This window comes from Excalfactoria chinensis, chromosome 22, assembly GCF_039878825.1.
Source record: "Excalfactoria chinensis isolate bCotChi1 chromosome 22, bCotChi1.hap2, whole genome shotgun sequence".
Lineage (NCBI taxonomy): Eukaryota > Metazoa > Chordata > Aves > Galliformes > Phasianidae > Excalfactoria > Excalfactoria chinensis.
In genome coordinates, this window is record NC_092846.1 from 4355429 (window position 1) to 4371709 (window position 16281).

The window sequence follows — 16281 nt, forward strand, 5'->3', positions numbered from 1 at the left end:
TCGGGGTTCCATTTTATCAAGTCTTTCAGGTGCTGCTGTCATACTTGAGAACGGTGGCAGGCAGAAGCTGTATCTGTACATATGTATGTGTTTAGATTTAAGCAAGCACTGCAGAAGAAACCTCCTACCCACTCGCAGTAGTTGTGCTTACGGTGACTTACAAATTTATCTCAGATGCTACCTGAGCAGAAATAATGTAATAGCATTAAACGCTGCCACGAGGACAGACAACAGAACACTCGTATGGCTGGAGTAATGAGCCCTTCCCACTCACTGGGACTCTGCTTTCTGAAGCAGAGCTGTGCTCCAAGTGGGCATCTGTGCATGTAAGTGCCTGCACGGGTGCTGTGCAGGTGGGGGATAAAGCTCTAAAGCTGTGTTGAACCTCAGCGAGGTGATTAATCCCAAAGGCCGAGTGTGACAAACATGCCTCATTAATACTGGTGGCTTTTCTCTTAGTCTCACCACTCTCAGAGTGGCATCCTTGTGGGGTGGGCGCATCATCCGCCTTGAAAACCTCTCAGGATTTGGGGCCCTGCTCTGCCTTGCTGTGGTGGCCTTGTTCTGCTTGTATCCTGGCCCACATTGGTGTAAGCAACCTGCATTGTGGTGGGAGAACGGAGGCGCAGGGTGCATGTAGGGTGTTGACATGTCTCTATTTATTTGTCCAGCTTGACAGGCACCACAGTCCCCGACCTCATTGTCAGCACACAGCACCAGATGTGGCTCCTCTTCCAGACAGACAGTGTCAGTAACCTGCTGGGATTCAAAGCAACGTACGAAGGTAACTCAGGTGTCTCTCAGAATATGTCTGCCTTTAAAAAGAGCCGAGATGGGTTCAGTTGCTTGTGAGAAAGGAGCTTCTCCGCACGCTGAAGCTCTTCAGAATCTTCCTTAAAACTGAAGCTGTGCTCCGATAAGAACAGCTTCTGTGATTTCATTGCCATGAGAGCAGGCTGGATGGTTGATGTTTCATTGCCCTCTCGTCTGCTTTGTTGGATGAGTCACTTCAGCTGAGTGATGACATCTGCAACGGGCTGTGCAGGGATGTGAGATGGACTTGTCAGTGGTTCCAGTAGATCAGCGGTCTGAGCTGCTAATCTGGAGTATTACAAATGAAAGGAGAAGTAATTCTGGGGCTTCTATAAAGAAACCCTTCCAAATGAATTAGGATGGGAATGCTGAACTCTGCTATGAACTTCTATCATTTCTGCTGGAGGTATCTGCACAGTTAGAGAAAGTAAGAAGTGCTCCTTAATTCCAAGTCCAGAGAACTTCTGTCTGGTGGGCTCCCACCTGCAGAGGGGAAGCTTGTTACCTACACTGAGCTTGTTGCCACCATGCAGCCCCCAGCACAGGAACGCTTCCATCTTCCTTTTGGTATACTGATACTGGAGGTGACTCAGTCAGCCTTGATGCCTAAAAGCAAGGATACCAAACTTTATCATGGGGGCTGGTGATGAAAGGTCTGAGCAGCAGCTGATAACAGCGTTAAGGTTTAAATCAGACTGTTTCTCTCAGGGGCCCTCGGTGCACTTTAGTATTCATTCATATTTTAAAACGCTTCCCTTGGACTTGCTGTGTTTCAGGGAAGTGTCATGTTGTGCTGGGCCAGGAGCTGACCCTCATAGCGCTGCTGGTTGATGCTAAAGCAGCGTCAGTGAGGAGCCTGCAGGGACCTGACCTACTAGAAAACCTGGTCAGACCAAATGCCAGCATGACCAGCAGTGCCTGGGAGGGGAACTGGGTCGCAATGCTCCACTATTGACAGGATTGCATGACCAGGTCAGCAGAAAGTCATTAAAGACATAGATAAAAGATAATGGAAATGAAAGGAAAAAAGGGGCAAATCCAGCCTGATTGTCCAGGGAGCATCATAATGGTGCTGTTTCAGTCTTTGTGGCTGTGATGGTTTATGCTGCTCATCTTCTGTGTGCTGTGGATCTATAGGGGAGTTGACTTTTCCCCACTCTGACTTGCTGAGATGTTATGGGTGGCTTCATCTATAGCAAGGCATTAGGAATTGCTGCCTGTTCCCTTTCTCTTTTCCTGGGTGTCTTTGCAGTCCTTGTATGGCAGATTTGTGACCTTGCAAAATGGATTTCTGCATGAACAAGAATACAGTTGTGTGCCTGGCCCTGTCCTGAGGTTAAGCTGACCTCAGAGCAGCCAGCTCCATAAAATTCATTTCATTTTTGCAAGTGCTTTGAGTCGCAAAGCAAGATCCATTTAAGTAAGAGGCAATTAGCACTTGCCAAATACCTTATGAAATTATACCTAACTTACTAACAACATTCAGTGCCAGTTTTATGGGCACACTTCTTCCTAACTGCAAGGGGAAAATTACAGCTAATGGAGCAATATAAAGTCAGGACCAAAATCTGCCTCCTAGAAAAGCAGAGCATTGCTTACAGAGTACATTTAAATAGCCATGCTTCCTAAAACATGCGAGTTTTAGTGTCCCTTTTAGGTATAATGCAGCCATAAAGCCAGTTGCTAGTGCTGAAGTGGTTACACCTAGGAGACTTATTGGTGCAAGGACTGAAGGGCCTGCTGGAGGGGACGTGCTCAGGAGGGCAATGTGCCACCAGGTTTCTAATGTGGAGTTGCTGGAGAGGGGGAGCCTTCCTTGGTGGGTAAAGGCAGAGCATACAAACCATACCATATCTGGGACCTGTATTTTTTTCCAAGCCTGCACGGCAAGATTGGATTCTTTTGGAACACATGTTCAGCTGGTGCAAATCGGTGTGACAGCATTGATTTTCAATTAAGCTGTGTCAGTCTTTACCAGCTGAGGATCTGGCTCATTAATGTTCATGAAGATTACTTCTAAATCTCCTATGTCTCAACCGCAGCCATGCTTATCCTTTTAAACAGATACTCTCTCATAATAGTGAACAATGGTTTTGGACTTGCAGCGCTTGTCGGAGGAAATCGGGACTAAGCTCCACTTTGCTGCAGAATTCTTTTGCTTCTCATAACCATAGCAGGCTGATTGATGCTGCAATTTAGTGCTTGGCTTGTGGGAGAGCTCGCAGCCTCCTGGGTTCCCAGGTCTTCTCCCTTTAATCCATGACAGCTTCAGAGAATATCTTCCCCTTGGGGCAGGCTGCTGTTCCACAGCCATAGATTGGCGCAGCTCTTTGGGAGCTCCCAAGCCATTCCCCTCCTATGGCTTTCCTCAAGTTGTTCCTCCAGGTAACGTGTGTTCCAAACTCCTTGAGCAATGTGGGGTCCATTGGGCAGGATTCAGGCTCCCATATTGAGAAAAGGTGCTTAATAATCTCAGTTTTAGATCTACATTTACAGACCCTCAGGAGCACGAATACGGTTTGGGTTTCAGTTGGCTCTGGGTTAGTGTGGGTAGAGCTGGCGGAGGTCTGCGTTGTGCACCAGCAGCAGGGGATGATTAAACAGTATTTATTGTTGGTGGGATGCTGACGAAGTGTTTGGCTGCGGGGAGCTCAGCTTTGCAGCTCAGACGGAGCGCTGTGCTGCTATAAGAGGCTTAGGAGCTGCAGACTGAAGATCTCCTCTCCTGACCTTCCTGCTTTTAATCAAATTGGTGCTGCCCGAGGCGTTGGGTCGCTGAGCTTGCTGGGCTGCCACGTTTCTTTGTGCATATGCATAAGATGTAAGTACAGAACTCTGTGTAGATACCAGCACTCAAGCTGCTTCTAAAGGCATTGACATGCACATGTCCTTCTGTCCCCACACACGGCTGCACCTTGCTGCTGGTTAACTGCAGGTGTTTCACACTGCTGTGTATCTCTCTTAGGCTCTGCATTGCCTCATGCCTTGCTTTGGGCTCGTGGTGAACTCAGGAAGCAGCGCTGGTTTCCCACGGCGTGTTTCCATTCAATATATCGACTCACGCCATAAAATACTGCTGAGCTGGCTGATGTGAGGGCTTTTAGCTGATAGTGCATTGGCCTGAGCTGCTCCCAGGTCATGTTCTTTGGACTTGAGTTTCACCTCAGATCAGTGGGATGGATCTGACATCTCTCTGAGGGGCTTTAATGAGCCTGGAGGGTCCATCTCTGCATCTGCCCTTCAACAGAGGCTTGCGGGGGGAGGGATGTGGTGGGAAAGCAGTAAGAAGGAAGGGGCTTTCCTTCCTGCTCTATCCTCTCCTTCTCATCTTGTTTCCTCATTAGAGCCTTTTTTTTCCTCGTGGCTGGAATCAACTCAAAGAGCAAAGAAACTCCCTGCTCCTGGCTCATTAAAGATGGATTCCTAACACTATTAGCTTTCATTAGTTTAAGCAAAGGTAATATAGGTGCAATACTGTGTGTATAAGACTAAGTATACTCTTAAGGGCTTTTCAGACCAGAGCTAATATTTGTGTGATTTCCTTTCCTTCCAAGTGCTCACGAATCCCACATTATATGGATGGTGGGGACGCACTGGAACAGGTTGCCCAAGGAGGCTGTGGATGCTCCATCCCTGCAGGCATTTAAGGCCAGGCTGGACCATCCACCCACAGCAAGGAGAGCAGCTGGGAATTTCCTGCTGAACCATTTGCTGATAGAAACAACTGTTTTGGCAAAAAAAAACCGATCCACACAGTGTGATATTTGAGAGAGGATTTTGAAAGATTCATCTCAACTTGTTTCGTTTCAATAGTGTCAAAACACTTGATTTGGATGTTCTTGTTTGGTTTTGACTTGTATTATTCTAATGGGGAAACGACCGCGCTTCAACATCCTTCAGGTGGGACGTTTCAATCTCAGCCCAGTCACATGTTTTGATGTTTCTGAATCACTCATTGCTGGAATTTCAGCTCTGCCAAATATCTCACACAGTTTATGATTATAAAAGTAGGAAGCGGGGGATTTGCTCAGGGCAGAGATGCCATTTCCAGACCTCTGTGATGGAAGGAGCTGGGCTGGCGCTGTTTGCTGACGGTGGGATCGCACAGGATGGAACGTTAGCCCCAATTCTTCATCTCTCTGCCATTCTTGCATTGGTGCTTTCACTCTGGAGATGAGAGGGTTTGCATGGTGTGGGGGAGTCCATTCAATCAGCACCTCAAGAGCACCTTTGTTACCTTTATTCTTTCTCAGCAGAGGCTCAAAGGGGAGTTATTTTCTCTCTCTGCTCGGCTGCATTCTTTTCCTGAGTACCTGCTAGCCAGAGCATGACCTGATCTCACAAAGGCACTGGCTGCTGGATGCTTGTAGCTCTGCTTGTTGCCCTCCGCAGTGACTGGAGCTGCTCAGCACAGCACATCTCTGCACAGCCCCTCACTGCAGTTCCTATGGCCACTGCCCTCCAGGGAAGGCATTTGGGTCTGAATTCAGCTCTGGGATGGTCCCTCACCCTCTGGAACCCAGTGGCAGAGCTCTGTAAGCCTTGTGGGTCGTGGCTCTATACAGCCATGGGCACAGGTTGACAGGAGAAAGAAGAATCCCACTTCACGCCAACTTTTCTATTACTATTCATTTATGTTAAATTATTTTGGGGATGCTTCATTACCTGGCAGTGACTTCTAGTTCAGGATGCACACAGCGGTAGCAGAAGCGAGGTGCCTCGTCGTGACTTCTATTCATAATACACCTGTATCTAAGTTGCCTCAAGTCAGCATAATAATGAGGCCGTTGTTGTTATTCAAACCAAACTGGGATATTAGATGGAGTCATGCAAATCTGGGATTATGCGATTCTCTTCTGTAAAGAAAATGTCATAAAAGAAGTTTCCAATTTGGTGTAAGAAATTGAAAACGGGGAGAGGAGACAGCGGGGCTGATCATAGATGATGGGGATAGAAAGCAGGGGGGGCTGCAAGGAGAGCTGAATGTGAAGCAGATGAATAATGCTGAGCAGTGAGATGGCTGCGAGGGGATGGGGAGCTGTCAGTGTTGGTGATACGGAGCAGGGGACCCTTTTGAAATGGAATCATATGGAGCAGCAGATAACAGCAGGCTGTGCCCATGCTTACATCAAGTCACACTATGTGCACAGTGAGGAAGGTGTCAGCTGTCAGCCTCGGGACCACACGTGGAAATGGAATGGATGGGAGGGGGGGGGATTGGAGAGAGCAAACAGCAGTCCTGCAATGCTCTGAGCCCTCGTGCTCATGGCTGAAGGCTGCAGGGTCTGCCCATGGTACGTCAGGTTCAACATGAGCCCTGGAAGCAAGGCGCAGTCAGGTCTCCTTGGCTGTGGCTGTGTTCATTAGGGGTCTCATGGTGGCTGCCAGGCACACATGGGCAGGCACACAGCCCTGCTTGAGGTCACAGCCATCCCTCACTGCTTCTCTTGTCCTTTCTTTCAGAGATCGACCAGGGGAGCTGCGGGGATCCCGGCATTCCAGCCTACGGCAGAAGAGAGGGGTCCACATTTCGCCATGGGGACAGTTTGAAGTTTGAGTGCCAGCCCGCCTTTGAGCTGAAGGGCCAGAAAACAATTACCTGCCAAAAGAGTAGCCAGTGGTCTGCTCAGAAACCTGTCTGTGTTTGTAAGTCAGTGAGGAGACGGCTCTGAGATGCTTTCAGTGTGTGGTGAGGGTGCTGCCTGTGAGCCGTGCTGGGATGGCAGAGCTGCAGGCAGTCGTGGCTCAGTGCTCCCAGCAGGGCAGGGATTGGGGGCAGCACCCACAGCCCTGTGCACCCACAGCCCTGTGCACCCACTGCCCTCCCAGTCTTTGCAGCTTCGTTCTGGAGAGGAAGAAGCACTTCTTGTAGCCAAGATGGGTCATCGACAGTGAAATTTAAGACCTACTGAATTACATTCTATCTTGGCCGTTTGATTTTCTTTCATTATATCTGATGGTATTCAGGCTCCCTGCTGCTGGTCCTCAGTCTTTAATCTGTTGCATGAGTTCCCAGCTGAAGTAGGATGTTACGCTCCCAGTAGTGACTAAGGGTAACATTTGCAGATACAAATGGGTGTTATGTGTACAGTCCCCCTTTGGGTTTAAGTGGGCAACCTGAGCAGAAATGGGCATTTCCAGGAGCGTGTTCCCTGTGCATGGAAATGCAGCAGGGTTGGGCACTGCACTGTAAGGCGCTCATTTGTAGAGTGGCAGAAATCAGTCCGTGCCAATGGCATCGTGCAGCCAGTGGGGATTGAACCCTATTGCTGCACAGCTGGGTCTGGGCTGCACAGCTGCAGGGGCTCAGCATCCCCGCTCTGGGCAGTTGTGGGCATCAGTTTTTAAGTGAGCGCCTCTCTTTGCAAGCTGTGATTGGACCTCTGAGCATCTCTGTGTGTCTGCTGGGGGAAGGGAAGCAATTACCATCAGAGCTTTTACTTTTCTAGATGCCGTGGCTTTCTTGCAGCTTGGTGTTCTCAATCAGCAATGCAGCTAGAGATGCTGATGAAGTAAATGGAGTTTCCCAGGGTGGTGTCAGGGCATCGCTGTGCTCCAGAAGAAGCTTTCCCAGGAGATGAACTCATATAAACAGCTGGTAGTTTGGCTGAGGTTCTTACTGATAGTTTGTGGTGTGCTGTTCGTAGTGGGGGTGAGGTGATGTTCTCCTAGGAGCAATAGGGCAGACTTCCAACCAAGCAGGATTGTCTTTTTTCTGTAGGTAGATTCTGAAAGAGGGCATCAACTCCAATGGCCAGCAGTCAGCAGCGTAGTGAAGGCATACAGCTTTTAGTTAAATACCAGTCATTGCATTCTGTTCTCTGTGACCCTCAAATACTGGATATCCATCAGTCGAGGTGGCAACGTGCAGGCCATGGGAAAACTATGTTGCTTTCTTACACCTTTACTCCCCTGGCTTTGAGTTTGCTTCCTCTAGATGGTGTCGTACTGGTGTCTGTGAACCGGAAGAGGTGGCGTAACAAAATGTGTACCCTGGCATGAAATCTGCAGTGGAATTAGTGACAGCTCTCTGTAAATGTTGGGAGACCGTGAGGGGTGCTGGGTGTCGGGCAGGAAAAGAAGGTGACCTGCTTTGTGTGCTGCTGGTTGGGATATGCAAACAGTTCAGTGCTTCTGATGCTGCCTGCAAACACATGATGAATGCAGAGGATTGAGCAGCGTGCTGCGGTGCATCCTGCTGTCCTGAGCAAGTGATTTGTGAGCAGACAGTTCGTGGTGGAGAGCTCATTTCCTGGGGCTGTGATGACAAAGCAACACAAAGCAATTCAAGTAATGCGTTGGCTTATTGTGATGAATTCTTAGTTTGTGACTCTGTGCCTTCATGATAACAGCACCTCCATCTTCATCCTCTTTGTTGTCATTGCATCCTTTAACTGTTCAGGGTGAGTACGTGGGTTACTGGAAGAACCTTGCAGGGCTCCTTGGTGCGTGTCCTTTCCAAACCCTTACGGAGCAAGGAATCGCTGGTCCTGCTGTGTGGGTTTGGATTGATGCTCTGAGATACTTCAAACAGCTGCACTGGAGCCTGAGAACTTCTGGCACCACATCTGTGGTGCATCACCCATCCCCAGGTGCACTCTGGGTTTGGGCTCTGCTTCCCGTGGTTCTCCCATGGTTTCATTTCTCTGCTTGTTTATCCGCTGGGAGGTGCAGTTGCTCATAGTGGATTTTGGAAGAAGCGCAGGGGTTGTTTTTATTTCCAAGCTGTTTTTACCATGTATTCTTTGTTTGGTCGGATTTGTTTTTGTAAATGATGCTTTTCTGAAGCACTTTGATACAATGATCCTGACGTGATGAGGGATGCTCTAGTTACCTCTGCCAGGCAGGTTGGGAGAGGAGCTGGTGGGTCACTTCATCCTACTGTAATGCGTTTGCTCTCATTGCAGCAGAGCAGTGCTCACCCTCTGGGTTTGTGCAGCTCAGAAGGGTCCTGCTGCCCACTGAGGTGGCTCATAGCTTCGCACAGATGTGCATCTTTCAGGACCCGTTAACACCTTCTGCTCACCATTAACCTCGGCTGGGTTCAAAGAAGCAAATCTGCTGAGATGCTCCGTATCTAAAGCTGCTCCCCTGAGCCACCGAGAGCCATTCTGCAGCAGTAGGTGAAGCAAATTAAACGAAAGTAGGATTACTGTGATCTCTGTATACATGAGGGATTTGTAGCTTTTGTTAAGAACCTCGTTTCACGTTTGCAGCCATGTAAGACCATCCTGTTCTTAAAGTTAAGCAGGTCACATTCCCTCAAAGTCCTGTTTCCGTATTGCGGGCTGGGTTTATCAAAGCACTGAGATTGAAATTCTTGCTTAAGTGGACATATATGTTTAAGTGCTGTGCTGGACAGAAATGCACTTTAAGCCCCTTAATTACAGTGAATGGCATTCTTGTTTTCTCCACGAGGCTCTCCTTGGGACCTCCTGCTTCTGCTCACTTTGGTTGTTGTGTTTCCATTGGAAAGCCAAGCTCCACCTGGGTCCAACCAGAGCCTGCCTTCTTCCTCGGTCACTGGGCTCTGTTAATGGCTGGAGAGCCAGAAGCACAAGCATCCTGCTGTGCCTGCTGCTCTGCGTGCTTTCCTGGTGTCTGGCAGGGGCCCGGGGGAGCTTCCTTTTGTGCTGCCATCCTGTTTTAGGGACGCTCTGAGATGAAGCTGCTGCATTTCTGTGCTTTCAGCCTGAAAGCTGAGCCTGCTGACTGCTGGGCTGCTGATGCTCCAGCAGCACAGCGGGCTCTCCAGCTGCAGCGTGATGCTCGCAGTGCAGCAGCCTGCGCATGGCAGGGCCTGGCTCCAGCTGTGCTCTCTTTGCTCATCAGGAGGATGCACTTCATTGGGCTGCCTCCGTGCTTGTTGTTTTCCTGATGGAGCCAGTGGAGCTGTTACCCTGATAGGGTTTCATGCTGGTGCAAATGAGCTGTCCCGTGCCAAGGCATCTGTCTGTATTCCTGACTGCAGTTCACAGCGTGATGTATTGTCTTTCTTATTGTCTTTCTTCATGTGAGTCCGAGTCTGAAATTACACTTACTGATTTTTATCAGCATGGAGGTCATCTTGATCTCCTTCCCTTTTTTCCTATGCCCAGAAAACGGGAGTGGGATGTGGGTTATGTTGCTGCCTTTAATTTAAGTCTGCGGAGAAGTTTCCTCGTGTCTGCCTTATTTGACAGCAATATTTCACACGTGGGGTCGATGTTTGGGAAAGCTGCAGCGGGACGTTTCCAGTTTGCAGGTGGGGTTGATGTATGAGTCTGCAAGGCTTCCCACACAGCTCACCTTGCCATCTGTCACAGCCGTGCAGCCATCACAACCCATGCTATAGCTGCACACATGCAGAGCCCTTCCTTGTCTTGAGGCAGCCGCTCTGTGTGCAGAGATGTGGGGGCTGTGGAGGCAGACCCACGTCCTGCCCTGCTGTGCAAACAGCAGCACGCAGCCTGCAGGAGGCAAACAGAGCAGTTGTCAGGTGGCTCCCGGTGCTGCAGCAGGGGGAGGATGCTCTGCTAAACCACAAAGGAGCAAAAAGGGAAAGGTGTGTAACGAGATCACTGCCAGCACTCCTGGTGCTGGGCTGCTTGTGGGGGGTTGCCAGAAAGTGACGATGAAACCTCAGCACGGTGCAGATCTGAAGCACCGTAAGGGGGGAGATTCCCTTTGAAACATTCAGGGGCACCAAAGAAGGATCTCACCTTCCTGCAGGAGCCTTGGAGCTCCTCCTGATCGGCAGATGGCTGCAGACACCCTGGCAGGCAAACGGCTCGATGCTGCTCGGCATCTCCCAGCAAGATGAAGAGCTTTCGTTGTTCCCAGTAACCCACCCGGTCGCTGCTCCTGTGTCGAGTGGGTAGAAACGGCACCTGCTTTGGCATTGTAACTCCCTGCCACATTCAGAGGCTTCTTTGTGCTCTGTTTTAAGTGTGCTGTTGATATTTTTCACAAGTTCTGGTGCCCACAGCCTGCCCATTCCTCTTGCTTTTCAGCATACCTGCTCTCCTGCCCCTGGCCAACACGTTGGCATTGACAGCTCCTCCATCAGAGCGAGCTGGAGAGCTTGTTGCTTTGCAGTACAGAAACGTTCTGGTTAATCTTTGCTCCAGACTCTGTTCCTTCGCCTCCCACTGGCCCTGCTGGTGCCTCAGGGTTGAAGAAGGAGAATGCATTGTGATGCAGATGTGTTTACTGAAGGAGCAGCTAGAGAAAAAGGAAAATGCACAAAGTAAAGCACTTTGCTTCACAGCTGGAGCCAGTGCCCTGAGCTTCCAGTCCTGTTAGCTATTGGGGATGTCTGCTTCCCAACGTGAGCCATCAGTTATTAACCAGGCTCCTGCTGAGGTCCTGTTCTTCCAGTCCATCATCAAGTTATGCCTCAAGGAAGGAGCTACTTAAAAACGAAAGGCAAGGCAGAAAGTATGTTCCTGTCTTCAGGCTCTGTCCCAAGTGGTCACAGTCTGTGGGAACGATATCCGAAAGCTGAGAGAGAAGTTGGGATTTTTCTGCTGTTTCCATGGAGACTGAACTCGTTACAGCGATTCCCTGCTTTGTTTTCAGCTCCTGAACCTGTTGCCTTTCCCCCTTCCACCCGCCGCAGGTGTGTGCTCTCCCCAGCATCAGCCCAGGGTTCTCATAGCAGGATGAACAGCAGCCATCAGCTTCTGAAGGCAAAGAGAAGCAAGTTGTGCTCAGAGTGACCAGACAGCGCAGAAATAGCTCCAGGCTGAAAGCACAGAAACAAGCAGCTGTGCTGGAGAATAATTGCCAGATAGGCTTTGTGTTGTGCTGAGCATCGCTCATGGGGATGGTGGGGCAGAGCCCTGTGGGCACAGCCGTGCATCCCTTGGCTTTCAGAACGGCGTGAGCTGCTTCACTTTCTCAGTGCTCGGAAGGAAGGCAGAATGTTGATAGTTTGCAGCGATATGAATAAACATCTGACGTTCATCCATTAATGATGTGGGTCTCGTTTGGCTTTCTCAGTCAGTCCGCTGCTCGAGCTCTGCCGTGATTTATTCTGCTGTATTTAATAAGAGCATTTTTTCTAATTGCTTTTGCCTTACTTCCTCGGTAATAATAATTGAGAAAGGTCAGTATAAATTTGATCCTACGCTGCGCACATAATGAAATGTGCCTCTCATAACGTTTAAGAATAACGGTAATAAATATTAATTGAAATCTCTTAGCTCGAGGCCGCGGAGCCGCAGGTATCAGTGCTGCTGATGGATGGGCTGCGGGCAGCACCGCTGACCTCTGTGTGTCTGTCAGGGCCCCGCTGCTCCTGGCTGTCACTGATGCTCAGAGCAGCATGAGGCAGGTAATGCTCAGCTGCCTTCCACCCTTCCTGCTCGCTGTCATCTTTGTTCTGATGGCGTCTCTCAGTGTCCTTGCTGTACTGTAGTGTCCGTCCAGGTGGCAAAGCATTGGGGTAAAGCAGGGAGGCTGAAGTGGGATCACAGCCCTCCATGCTGGCCCTCCCCTCCCCCTTATCCCAAAGAGAAAACCTCTTCCTTCATGTTGCAGGTAGAATGGCTTTGGTAGCAAACCTCGTGCATTGGCTGTCCTTTAGGGCGAGCTGGGAGTGGGATGTGGGGTCCCATGGGGTCCTGCTGCGCCGTGGATGCTGATTTACCACTTTGGACTTAAATAACTTGCAGGAGAAACCTCACACCTGCGAGGAGCTCCTCCTGCTCACATCTTCGTCTGTGCGGCTGCATTTGTTTGCAAGGAGTTCTTGTTGGCAGATCATACCCAGCTTACGCTGACAGAATTGTTTGACAGCATCCCGTGATATTTCAGCGCAGAGCCAAAATCCTGAGGATATTTTTTGCAGTTTGTGTTCTCTTTAATCTGTTCCCTTTGTTGCTGAGAGCAGGAAATGGATTGTGTAGCTTTTAGCCTTGATAACGTCGTGGTAATGTCCGTCCTGTTTGATCCGAAGCCATTAAGCTCTGAAGGAAGACAGAGGGAAAATAATGGAGGGAGGGTGAGCACTGAAGCAAAGAACTGTATAAATGCCAAACTGAAACCAATCTTATCCTCCATGCAACGTCCTTTTGCCAGGAATTAGTGAGATCTGTGTTCCAAGTAATGGGTTTTATCCCAAGGGCGCGTGGTGGGGAAGAAGATGAGCAGAGCACACATACATAAGGTATAGAGAACACTGGGCAGCCTTGGCTGTTCAAATTCATGGACCTTGCCATGCTGAAATACAGTATATATTGAAAACTCGTGGGACGTGAAGTTGCTTTTGCCATACGCACACTTCCCCTCGGCTTCAGTTGAAGATTGCTTTCCATGATTCCCATGGGAACGGCGGTCTGCTTGGATGCCTCGTTTTGCTGGCCCAGCAGAAGTCAGTGATTGGTTTGCAGTGGGAAGGAGCTGCAGGTCGATGCTGGCCTTGGGCTACCTGCAGCCGGGGCTGCACCTGCAGGTCCTGGGATGGCAGCTGCTGTCGGCTTTACTGAGCTGCACTCACAGCAGAGGCCATTGCAGCTTCTAAAGCTGATAATCTTGTTTGGCAGTGGCTGCAGTTCCACATTGGATTCTCCAGGAGGTTTTTCCTCCGGGACGTGCAGCAGAATTCTCCTGCAAAATATCAAATCCCTGCCTGTTCTGAGCAGCACTTCCTTTGTGGAGTCAAACCAACTTGTTCCACTGTGCAGTGGCACAACACGTCAGCCAAAAGCAGGGACTGGGGGCCACTTCCAAGTCACTTCTTCCCCATGCAAATAAATCACTGACAAGCAGCAGTGAATGGAGCACTGAGCCCTTCCTTTGTGTAACCGGAGCTGTGTTGGGAGTTTGCAGGAGCTCGGGGGGCAGGTGAGGGAACATGACAGCAACGTGTGGGAGCTGCATGAGTGATGCTGGTTTCTCATTGCAGTTTCCTGCTTTTTCAACTTCACCACCCCGTCTGGGATCGTGCTGTCGCCGAATTACCCTGAGGAATACGGGAGCAGCTTGCACTGCGTTTGGTTGATTATAGCTAAACCTGAGAGCAGAATTCATTTGGCTTTCAATGATTTTGACGTGGAGCCTCAGTTTGATTTCCTAGCTGTGAAGGATGGTGGCACCGCGGAGTCTCCAGTGCTGGGCACCTTCTCAGGAAGCCAAATCCCCTCCTCGCTGACCAGCAGCGGCCACGTCGCCAGGCTGGAGTTCCAGACTGACCACTCCATGGAGAAGAGAGGCTTCAACATCACCTTCACCAGTAAGAGCTCGATCCTTTTCATCCTGAACTCCAAATTCTTAATGGGTACCTATTGGCCAAAGCCCGACCGTACCAAAACCCTTGCAAATACAGAGTGAGGCTGGAAACTGGGGATCACGCCTGGAGTGCAGTTGGGTGACAGAGAGTTGGTTTCACGCTCAGAGCTGGTTGCACAGGTTTCAACTGGCTGTTTTGTCCAGCAATAAATCGGACTTATCTGTCCGTGGAGCATCCCATCAGCCTCCAGCTTGCCCCATGCCTGGGGCTGTCTGCCTCCCCTCCGTCCCACTGTGTGGACAGCAGATGCATCTGTTGGGACCCAGATGGCTGAGTCCATCCATCAGCACCATCATCGTTTGCTGAGTCCCTGTGCAGGCCTTTAACCACTGAAGGAAACGTGTTGCTCTGTGTTATATTCTAAAGCACTGAAACTTCCCCAGGGACGTTTGGCTTCACTTAAGTCCAGTCTCCAAATCTCAGATGAATGCTATGGTAATTTTATCCTCGCATTGTCCTGTAATTTCCTAAAGAGCGTTGTTAAAGCTATTCAGCAGAACTGATAAATAATTTTCTTCTAATAGCCTTTAGTGGCACCGCTAAATTAATAGCCTTTCCATTTCTGATTGCAAATCCTCTATTTAAAAATAATAATAATAATAATAATACAGAGGTCTTAAGAAATCTTTGGCCACACGGAGGAGGCTGGGGGCTCATCATGTGGAATAGCATCACGGGGTAGAGCTGCGTAGCCAGGATTGAGCCCTGGGTGCTGTGAAGTCAGGAGCTCTCCTGTGGATGCTGGCAGTGCAGGAGGCAGTTTGGATCTCTCTGTAGCCATACTGGGAGCTGTGGTTGGCCCTTCTATGAAGATGTTTTTAAGGTGGATTGTTGGGTTTTTTTCCTATTGTAAATGACGCAGCTACAATTGAGTTTATGTGTTCTGACTGCATGAGCTTCCAAAAGGGAGCTGCTGAGCCTTTCTCAGGCATCCTGCTGTTCTTAGGTAGGAGACAGGAGACAACATATTGCTACAAGTTCCAGGAGCACAAGGCAGAGATTCAGCCCGTGTTTTCCCCTTCAGCAGTGTATGGTAACACGTTATTGTAAGGGAGAGGATGCTTTGTAGGGAATCCAGAACTGTGCTTGGCCAAATGCATTAAAGAAATGGATAGCATGTGGGTGTAATGAATCTGGAGGCTTTAATCTTTTATATATTGTTCATCTCGGAAGACCACCTCCGAGCCTGTGAAGATATAGTACATAATTAGGCACTTAATGGGAAGCTAAAGCTATGGGCTCGTTCTCTGGTTGGTTGGCTGTCCTAGCTTTAGCTGCAGGAAAAGGGCAGTCCTTTAACCAGAGCAATGTGTCTGTGCAATTCCATCCTTAACTTTGCAACACGTAGGAAGGTAATGGCTTTGTGTCCTTGCTTTTATCCCAGTAATGGTGACAAGGAAGGCTGGGGACCGCACGGCAGTGAATCACACGGTGTGCTTAATGGGTAACTGATGTCCCATCTATGTAGATGCACACATGCACTGTGGTATTTTTAGAGGGCTGGGGAAGCTCACTGTCCTCTTTGCCTCCCAGCATTCAGGCACAACGAGTGCCCAGACCCCGGCGTGCCCGTGAATGGGAAACGCTTTGGGGACAGCCTGCAGCTCGGCAGCTCCGTGTCGTTCCTTTGTGATGAGGGCTTCATCAGAACCCACGGCTCAGAGACCATCACCTGCATCCTGAAGGAAGGGAACGTGGTCTGGAACAACGCCGTGCTCAGATGTGAAGGTAAACTTAAGAGTTGGAAGTCCATTCTAAGCCTCAGTTTCTCAGTTATGGCCATCACTCCAAGGCTGGGAGTTGCCTGCATGGAAGAGTTTGCTTAGAAGGGAGCACCATTCACACAACAACCAATGAGCTCTGAGCTCAGTAGTTCTGATTTGTTTGTTGTTGTTGCAAAATGAATGATGGAGGTTATTTTATTTGCTCAGCTCGTCTCAAACAGGTGCTTTTCTAATAGCAGTAAAGGAAAGCTTTGATTTACCCATGACTGAAAGCTTCCCCGCTCCTCTTGGCATGAAGGGAATTAGAGAACAGAGAATGGAGGACAGGTGGAGATACGTCTTCTGTCCTGGTTTTTGGTGCATGTAAAATACATTATATAATATTTATGTAACGAAAGGTGCAGATCTTCCCTGTGAGAAGTGAACTTATTGCTGCCGTCATCCAAACGCACACTGTCAGCATGTCTCTTG

The 16281-nt window shown here is 49.4% G+C and overlaps 1 protein-coding gene across 1 annotated transcript in view; it reads left to right on the forward strand.

The window, feature by feature from the left end:
- The window catches only part of CSMD2 (CUB and Sushi multiple domains 2), a 191898-nt gene that overhangs the window by 90562 nt on the left and 85055 nt on the right, over positions 1 to 16281 (forward strand). Inside the window, exons 13-16 of the mRNA XM_072355231.1 lie at positions 672 to 784; positions 6277 to 6459; positions 13703 to 14029; positions 15620 to 15814. Of these exons, the coding sequence (XP_072211332.1) occupies positions 672 to 784; positions 6277 to 6459; positions 13703 to 14029; positions 15620 to 15814 (818 nt within the window). The remainder of the gene's footprint in view (positions 1 to 671; positions 785 to 6276; positions 6460 to 13702; positions 14030 to 15619; positions 15815 to 16281) is intronic.